General features: G+C 43.1%; 1 protein-coding gene across 2 annotated transcripts in view; it reads right to left on the minus strand.

Annotated features, from left to right (window-relative positions):
• The window catches only part of RANBP3L (RAN binding protein 3 like), a 48,705-nt gene extending 39,523 nt beyond the window's left edge, over nt 1-9,182 (minus strand). The window contains exon 1 of one of the 2 annotated variants that reach the window (XR_012799381.1): nt 8,622-9,182. Coding sequence is in view for 1 of the 2 variants with exons in the window: in XM_075588288.1 (XP_075444403.1) it covers nt 8,622-8,877 (256 nt within the window). In the remaining variant the exon portion in view is untranslated. The remainder of the gene's footprint in view (nt 1-8,621) is intronic. The other variant, XM_075588288.1, reaches the window with a different exon arrangement.
• Between the last annotated feature and the right edge of the window lie 818 nt (nt 9,183-10,000).

Consider the following 10,000-nt stretch of genomic DNA (forward strand, 5'->3'; position numbering starts at 1 on the left):
AGGTGCCCCTGTGACATAGCTACCACATCATGGTGTGGCACTCCAGGGGCCCCTGTGACATAGCTACCACATCATGGTGTGGCACTCCAGGGGCCCCGGTGACATAGCTACCACATGATGGGGTGTGGCATGCCAGGGGCCCATGCCATAGCTACCTAATCATGGGGTGTGGCACTCCAGGGTCCCCGTTGACATAGCTACCACATCATGGTGTGGCACTCCAGGGGCCCCGGTGCCATAGCTACCACATGATGGGGTGTGGCACTCCAGGGGCCACGTGACATAGCTACCACATCATGGGGTGTGGCACTCCAGGGGCCCCGGTGACATAGCTACCACATCATGGGGTGTGGCACTCCGGGGGCCCCGGTGACATAGCTACCACATGATGGGGTGTGGCACTCCAGGGGCCCCGGTGACATAGCTACTACATCATGGAGTGTGGCATTCCAGGGGCCCAGTGACGTTATAGCTACCACATCATGGGGTGTGGCACTCCAGGGGCCCCGGTGACATAGCTACTACATCATGGAGTGTGGCATTCCAGGGGCCCAGTGACGTTATAGCTATTTCCTATTCTATTGACTCGTTTTATTCCAGTGGAGATCGCGTTCGGCGCTCCGGTGGTGCGGTAGTAGGAGGGCTCCTCCTTTTACGTTGGCGGTGACAATCGCTCCAGAGGAGCTGTCACGTGATGGCGAAGTGCCGAAAGGGCTGTGGCGCGCCTCAACCCCTGCGGCACTCAAATGGTTAAATCAGCAATCCCACAGAAGACCATATGAGTTTATATAACGCTCGCATCGTGTCTCCCGTATCCTGCTCTTATAAAAAGAGAAAGAAGAAAAATGTGTTAAAAATCATGACTATCGAAATCTCTAGTTTCTGAGGTTACCATGGTAACCCATACACTGCACTGGGCTCTGGGGAGAGCTCCCGGACATTCAATATTTCAAATGCTTATATCTCCTGAACCGAGCAGCAACAAAGGAAAGGGTTCTTTACAGTAAGGGCAGTTAAAATGTGGAATTCATTACCCATGGAGACTGTGATGGCAGATACAATAGCTGTGTTCAAAAAAAGGTTGGACATCTTTTTAGATGGGAAAGGTATACAGGGATATACCAAATAAGTATACATGGGAAGGATGTTGATCCAGGGAGTAATCTGATTGGCAATTCTTGGAGTCAGGAAGGAATTCATTTTTCCCCTTAATGGGGTTTTTTTGTTTGCCTTCCTCTGGATCAATAAGCAAGTATAGATATAGGATAAAGTATCTGTTGTCTAAATTTAGCATAGGTTGAACTTGATGGACGTACTTCTTTTTTCAACCTCATCTACTATGTAACTATGAGCATCAGTTAGCATCATAAAAACCCGTGTTGCAAAAGGCAAGAAGAGATCTATTAAAGTAACTATAAAAAAAAAAATCTAACGAAAGAAATGGCGCTCGGCGTGGACTGCTGCTTTAATAACCCATTTGAACAACCATCATACAGTACTTGCGTAGCTCGGTTCATCAATATATTTCAATGTGTATATAAAGTATATATTAAAGATGCTCCCCTGGAACGTCGAATACTCATAGGCGGCAGTGATAGAGAAGCCAGCGACTGCAGGAAATAATTGCCTGTAGTGAATGTTGAAGAGTCTCAAAGATCATCAGTAATGCTCTGGGTATCTGACGTGCTCCCGAGACCAGGGTTTGCAGAAATCCGAGCTAAACAATTAATAATAATAATAATAATAGCATGTTCTTGTATAGCGCTGCTAGTCTTACGTGGCGCTTTACAGAGACATTTTGCAGGCACAGGTCCCTGCTCCGTAGAGCTTACAATCTGTGTTTTTGGTGCCCGAGGCACAGGGAGATAAAGTGACTTGCCCAAGGTCACAAGGAGCCGGCACCGGGAATTGAACCGGGCCCCCCCCCGGCTCCGTGGCAGAGTCAGTGTCTTTACTCAGGCTAAAGGTATTTTTTTTTTCCTTTCACATTTTCACTCACATTGCACATTAGGAACAACAATACATTTAAAGCTAAAACACCCATTATTTTTATTCTATTCTGAAACGGCATCTTTTCTTAATATTTGCTTTCAACAAACAGTTTTGTTCATCCTTAAGTGATTGTATTATACATGCTGGTATTCTGCATGTGTATTTTAGATGTTGAGGGATATAACTAAAATGCCCATAGTTTTCTCCATAAGATATATAATTGCATACGGGTAATGATGAAGTGTTTATCAAAGTATAGTAGCCACATTGGTCGTTAACAGCCATGCCAGTAAAGTAAGATTTCACTTTAGTGAATATATCCCTTTTATTCAAGAGATATATAGGTATTTCACTGTGTATTTTTGCCATTGGATGTAGCACTGGGCTCCGTTTGTAATATAAGATCTATACAAAAAAAAAAAAAATATAGAAGCAGGGTACCTAATATTTTCATAAGTAACTTGTATCTTTTTGTAGTTTGTGATGACTAAGGCTAAGGCCCCGGTAACTCCGCTGCAACGCGCGCCCGCGAGATTGGCGGCGCGTGCAGCCGATTCCCTGTCTGCAGCTCACTGCAGGCAGAGAGACGGGGGGGGGGGGGGGGGGGGCGTGGCGGGGAGTGACAGTGGCGCGGCCATGACGTCACCCGGCAGGTCAGCCCTCATTGGCTGAACCGCCGGGGGCGTGCCTTATCGCTCGTCGCCAGTCCTGCTCTCAATTCATTTGAGAGCAGGAGCAACTCTCGCCCCAGCGCTGCGGCCCCCCCCTCGCAGCGGCCCGGTGCCATTGAGGGGAGGGCTCTAATCCATGCAGCGTCCGCTGTAGTAGGCAGCGGGGGCAAGGCCTTATTAATAAATCTGGTTGTAAAAAAAAAGACACGAAATGTTCCTAAATAATACAAGAAATTTCAAATTCTCTATTTTTCTAACTATTTTTCAAGTTCTCCCAGAAACAAAATTGCAGCTAAAAACTTTCCAAGTAAAGATATGTGAACACAGTTGAGTTTTTTTTAGTTTGTTTGAACTGCTATTGCCCCAGTTTTGCAGATAACAGCCTTTGATAATTGACCTCAAGCTTCTATAAACAGAAGTGTACCAGTAACTTTATTATTCCATCCTATTGGTCAATTTTCTCCTGCCAAATATTGTTTATGAATGGACCGATATTTAAAGCCCACAAGCCCTCAAATGTTTAGAACAGGAGGTAATTCAAGTCATGTCCGAAGCTGACAGTGTGAGTTTTCAGTCAAAAACAGCACTAATGGCTGATTCGGACTTTGTTCAAGTTCCCCCCTTAGCAGTGAACAATGATCCCCTTACACACATCACAGAGCAATGCTGCCCTATACAACACTAAAACTAGTTAAAGAGGCAGTCCGCACAGCTCATTTACAAGGGAAAAAGTTTTTTTTATTTATATTCTGCCTTTGATTACCTTTTATTGAAAACGAATGCCCTAAGCTGCCGATTTATTCATTCTCCCGTGATCGATCAGCAAAGATCCTGCTTCCCAGGGTTCACTAAATGGCCGCCTTTCAGTTTCAATCAATCCTTCAGTCGATGTAACTCAGCAGCTACAATGTATTCGTATACGGTTTTACGAAGATAACATTATCTATTGTTACAGTTTGCAGCTCCAACTGCTGGAAATATTGGCAACAAATTATCACAAACTGGAAAGTGTTGCAAAGATCTTGCACTGCTGGGGAAGTGTGCTAAAACAAGGATGCTCAGTATATTACATCTCATTAAAAATGGAATTAAGTTGTATTTAATTTTTTTGAATGCTACAGAACTGATTTATTTAAAAAAAACAAACCCCACACGTAGCATGGATTGCCAGTTTAAAGCGTAATTCTCATGTAGAGGAGGTGGAAACCTAATGTATAATGGAAATGTCAAACACTTCACATTTTTATTAACTTGCTTTTCCTTACACTAAAGTAGTTAGTTACATTTTCCAGATATTTTGAATAAATTATCAGCAATACTAAATGCACCTTACAGATTCAGTGCTTCAATTTGCGCCCTTAACCCCTTCAATACCAGAGAGGCCTGCAAAATGTAGGCTGCATGACGCAGTGAATGAGTAAACCCTCACTTTTCTCTCTCTCTTTCCGTTGAACATAGCTGCTCCAGTCATATCAAAGAAAACAAGAGTGTGGGAGTATTATTGGAAAATCCCATTACTCAAGAGGAAGGAGGACTGGCGAGAATGTGTGCTGTGCCTGCCAAGTAACAATAAAGCTGTATTTACAGTAGGGGATGTTAAACACATTAGATATAAATCACCATGTGCACTATGTTATGCCTCAATCTCTCTACTGGTCTATGCCATACTCTCACCTGTTAGCTCCAACAGGCATCACTATCAAACAGGTCCAGTGTGTGGTTAGTGTCACGTTACGCTCGGTGTCCTCTTTCAAATCAATTAACTAGCATCAATCAAGTGTACGTGAAAGACAGCATTGCCTTTAGCCATCTCATACTGTGGAATGCTGAACCCGGTTCTGACTAAACGCCTTATAAATGGGCACTTGAAATTAATTTCCCTCTTCACGTCAAATCGGAAACCAGTTTAGAGAGGATCCAGCCGGCTTTCAACTATTTTACTTGATCCGTGCTAATAGGTCTACGTGTTTATTGATCTGTTGGACAAAGCATGCATGTCAGCATTTGCATTTGTACTTCATGGAAAATTCCCAGAGAGGTCCGTGCGATAGTGACCCGACCAGCACTATCACAGTTTAATGAATAACCCCCAGAGTGTTTCATATCAGTTGATCTTCATTTGGCTCTGGGCATATAATGAGTGGTGGACCGCCCTCTCATGATATTTTTTATTGATGGCCTGTTTCAGTTGGGTATATGGAGAATGAACAGGAGCACACTGCCATGGGTGCTAGCAAAAAACGAAACCAGTTCAGATAAAACCATTTCAGAAAAAACTCAAGTAGCGATAGAGGAATGCAGCACTCCCACTATCTTCTAGTTCAATGATATTTATTAATAGATCAACATTTCGGTCAAAAGTTGTGGACCTTTTCTCTAGATGAAAGGTCCTCAACTTTGAAACCGAAACGTCGATTTATGAACAAACACCATTGAATTAGAAGGCTGTGTGAGCCGGGGATGCATTAGAAAGTGCTGTCTACATGGCCACTAATCCACCAGGTGCAAAGGCAGCAGATTTACTATGTGTGCGGTGTGAAATTTTAACTTGACACAGAATTGTAGTCATCACTTACACCTGGAAGTCAAGAAGGGTCTTTTGGGGTACCCATACACCAGCCAATCCAACATGACGGTTTATAAAACTTTTTTTTGTAAACAACTTATCATCGCAATGAAATTGCTTGGAAAGATTAAATTACCCTGAACTCTTTGAGTGCCCCGGTCTTGTGACCGCGTGATCGCTGGGGGTAGCCATCATGTGATCATGAGCAGGCTCTTAAAGCTGCAGTTCAGTCAATATCTTGCATGTGTGTTTTTTTTTTAATAAATCAGTTCTGTAGTAAGAATACTTTTAGCATTTTCTGTTTTAAAAAAAACAACTTTGAAAGACCAATTTTATTGTATTCTATTTTAACAACCATTTGCTAAGGCACCGCCCCTTCATGTCCTGTCACAAGCCCTGGCACACCCCTTTGTCATCCCTGCCCTCCCTTTAGCACATGTCAGTGCAGGAGTGCTCATGAATATTCATGAGCTTGCACTGAGTGACAGAAGCAGATGAAAAACATATCCCATATCTAAAGATTTTGCCAAATTTCACCGATCAATACATGGAGAACGAATTGACTGGCAGCTATGCAGTTCTTTAGGTAATTAGAGATTGCCCACATGAAAATATTCAAATAAAAAAAAAGACTGAACTGCAGCTTTAATGATGCCGTAAACGGAAGTGAAGGGGGCTACACTTTATTTCCGATCGTGGTCACTGCTCCGATGTAGGGGCGATCGCGATCACCCCCTAGAGCAGGGGTGCCCAACTTCAGTCCTCAAGACCCCCAACAAGACTGAGCCACTGATTGAGCCACCTGTGCTGAAGGTGGGATATCCTTCAAACCTGGCCTATTGGGGAGTCTTGAGGACTGGAGGTGAGCACCCCTGCCCTTCAGAGCGTGCATTTTCAGCATGGCATGCTGTTCCTCATGAAATTCAAGGTTCATCAAGGGACACAAAAATAGGATAAAAGGTGCAGTTCCACCCAGTATGAACTATTTTTTTTTTAATAACAATTTTTCATTGTGTTTACATTTTTATTGTAAAAAAGGTCCAACGCCTGCAGTAGAGTGGTCGCATGACAATGTCTGCTGTTTTTTTCCAATCTACCAGGCAGCACAGAGCTGTTTTCCGTGCATATTACAAAGGATCTTATCAGGAAAAAAAAATGCTTATCTTAATTTACTCTGGTAAGGTTATATTAAGTCACGAATGTCACTAAGTGTGAGGTGTATAGTATCCATATTAATGTAGGGCTTGGGATAATTTATTTTTAAAAATCAGTGAGCAGAGAAAAAAAACTCCTACCGTACAGTACTGTGAACAAATATTTAACCAAGACAAAATGCACATGCAGAAGGAACTACCTATTTATAGTAATCGTTTTACATATTTGTATCTTGGGAAAAATTAATGTTTTGTTTTTATTCTGGATCACCTTAATTCAAGCACATCAGCTACTCATATTTATGTTTCACTGAGGAAAGCATCATAATAACTTTGCACAAACGGGCCAGACATTGGGCAGGTAAAGGGGACAGGCGCTACCTATAAAGGTAATGCTTCCACATGCACTTCATGGCAATCGTTTAGCAGCAGGAATTTGGGCCGACTTTTGATAAACACACAATCCCAGCAAGCTCAAGAACCCCAAACACACACACACACACACATACATATACATATACATATACATATATCGGAGTGCTACTGAGCATGGCCTAATGTATACAACAAAAGACAGCAATGCCAAATGCTACTGGCCAATTTCAGCTGGTATCAGTTGTCATCCCAGGGTTTAAGCTCGCCCCTCCCCACTTTCTAAGTAGCAGGTTTCTTTCATGTTCCTGTGTAGGACAGACCCACTGTAGTCATTCTCCCCCCAGCAGAGGTAAATGAGAATTTTACCAGGTAGTGTTAGGACCTGCAAACTGGTTATGCCATGACGTGGCGGCAGGCTTATAACGCTTTGGCCAAAGGATTTAACTAAATGGCCCTTACTCATGAGAACACTAACATTGAAGTATTGTACTATGTATTTTGTCACATTGGATGTAGCATTGGACATTTCTGTCTTTTGTTGTGGAGATTTTTGACACACATAAAAGAAAAAATAATGATGTCCCCTTATGCAGATATGTACAAGTCTCACTATGATATGCCATGTAACCCCCGATGCCACCACTAAAAATACAATCTAATGGGCAGTGATACTTGGGGATGTTTGTTCAAATTACCTAATGAAGTTTAATTTTACTGCAAAAGGTCCCTTGCATAACTTTGCATACTGCACATATTCAAAATATGAGATGCAGCTACTTCCCTTTAACATAACACAGCTAGGCTTTTAGTAGCTATTTCCAGTTCAAATGATTAAAATATAAGACAAACATCCCACTATTTAGGGCCGGTGCAAGGGTATTAGGCGAACCTTCAGCCTTGTGCCCCCCTGCCCCCCCATCACAATTAACATTGTGCATTAGTATGAAGAATAATTCTGCATTTATAATTACAGATTTATTTGACATTAAAAAGGAGAATATGATTCTGATTGTCCATTTTTATTATACTGGAGGAGGTATACAGTTATGTGCCGAGGGGAGGAGAATGAGGTATGGGCCTTGGGGAGGGCTACAACAGAGGAGGAGGAGCAGGGGATGGACACAGAGTGTGCTTACCTGCAGTCTTGGAGGCCTGCTGGACAGTGTCGTGGAGGTGTCTGTCAGTTCCAACAGCTTCCAGCAGGCCCACTCTGACAGGCACCTCTACAGATAGGGCACATCCGGGACAGTAGTCCCAGCTGCCCCCCCCTGTAGGTGGCACTGCTGCTACATGGAATCCCCAGTTGTTTGCCACTACCCAAATTTTGCCACTCTAAGTGACCGCCTAGTTTGTCTAGTGGTTAAACCGGCCCTGCCGCTAATAACATCACTGTAGCAAACTCAAATGCATGTCTGGATGGAGTGTGGCCATAATGAAAACTACCCCCAATCACTGAGACTTTACTGTACTTTTTCTGAATCATATCAGACAACAAATAAAACACAGAAGGGTTAAAAAACAAAAAACAAAAACAAAGGGTTAATCATTAAAGTTCTCTAGTTTATGAGGCTGACGAAAAAGTGCCATATTGCAGAAAGCTTATTAAAGTAGTGTAGAGGGACAAAGAAATTAACCACTTGTCATCAGGAAAATAGATAAATAAAAATGATAGAAATAGATCATTTAAATAAAGACAGGAGGGTCCCATTGGCCTATTTATCCTTTTCATTGAGCATCTGTAATAAAAGTAGCATTAGCAGTGTGCATCATTCACACAACACTTACTAATAACTCAGTATATATCCCAACCCCCAAATCCTCTTTGCACCCCCCCATCATGTTGGAAGAACAAGGTAGACTCACCTTTGCTGTTCTCTGGGTAGGCTTTCTGCTGGCACACTGTACTACTATACGCAGGGTCACTGGAAGCCTCAGCCTGCAGAGGGCTGCTGCTGCTGCTGCTGGTCACTTCTCCCCCTTGGTCTGAGGCTGTGAGGCACAGCCACACTTTCTTAGGGTGAGCAGCTGCCTTGCTGTGGGACCTGGAATCGCTGCATGAAGGTTCTATGTCAGGGTACAACACATTCACTTTGGCGGCGGCGACCTGCTGGTTTCTCATACCTACTGCTTCAAAACACCACGCAAAAGTTCAGCGGCTGCGTTGAAAACCCCAGGATGCACCAGCACCAGATATAACGCAAGCTGCTGCTGGATCCCTGTGTGTTAAAGTCTCCCAGCTCGTACTGCCACAGAGCTGTCCTGTTCTGTGACGCATTCCTCTGCTAAAATAACGAGTCCTGCGCCCTTCTAAGGGAAGACGAATGCAGCAGCTGTAGTGGAAAGATCGGCGCAGCGAGGGCTAGTGACTGTGTCTCCTATCTGACTGTGGGGGATCTATACACAGGAGGCCTGGCTGCTGGGCGGGGGCATGCAGATTCCACGGGAGCCTCCCCCTTCTCCTCCTGCAGGGCTTGTACTCTGCAGGTCGCTGTTATAAGTACAGAGAGGGCTGGATATCTCAGGCTGCACTTTACAGGGGGGGAGTGATTTCGACATGATCTTTATTTTTTCTCTCTGGCAGTGGCTGTCCTTGTGGGGGGGGGCAGGTGTGTGGCGGTCCCTGTATGGGCCCAACTATCTTTATGTCGTGCAAATGCTGATTTGTTTGTGAAATAATGGAATCCCAGTGCAAATAATGCACGTATCTGTAGTACAACATTACTTTAATGTCGAGGGTCAAAACAAATGGGCAAACAAATTATCAGTGTTACTGACGTCCTTAGAAAGACTCAATTACCCTTAAAGTTACTGTTTTAATTATTTGTATACTGTTAAAAAAAGTTTTGCTTTCTGCCACTGTGGCTCTTATTCGCTTATTCTTTACGCAATTAAACAGAATGTTCCAAAAACCGAATATGTGTGCTTTGTTCTTGGAACACTGGATTGAAACATATCAGTTGGTTTCTTATGTTTATCTGTGACTAAATGATAGCAACATAATTACTTTGGGTACAAACAGAGCAAAATGAACAACTAACTAACATACGTAGTTGTGTTTGGAGCAGTCCCTGCTAGAAATAAAATGAACAAATAGCAGGGACATTTCCAATGTAATAAACAAGTAAGTAAGTGTGTATACGTTTATTTGTATAGCCCCAACAGTGTATGCAGCTGTGTCCAAAATTACAATAAAAGGTAAATAATGTACAAACAATGGCAATAACAGCAGGAAATAAATGACA

Source organism: Ascaphus truei, chromosome 1 (assembly GCF_040206685.1).
Source record: "Ascaphus truei isolate aAscTru1 chromosome 1, aAscTru1.hap1, whole genome shotgun sequence".
Lineage (NCBI taxonomy): Eukaryota > Metazoa > Chordata > Amphibia > Anura > Ascaphidae > Ascaphus > Ascaphus truei.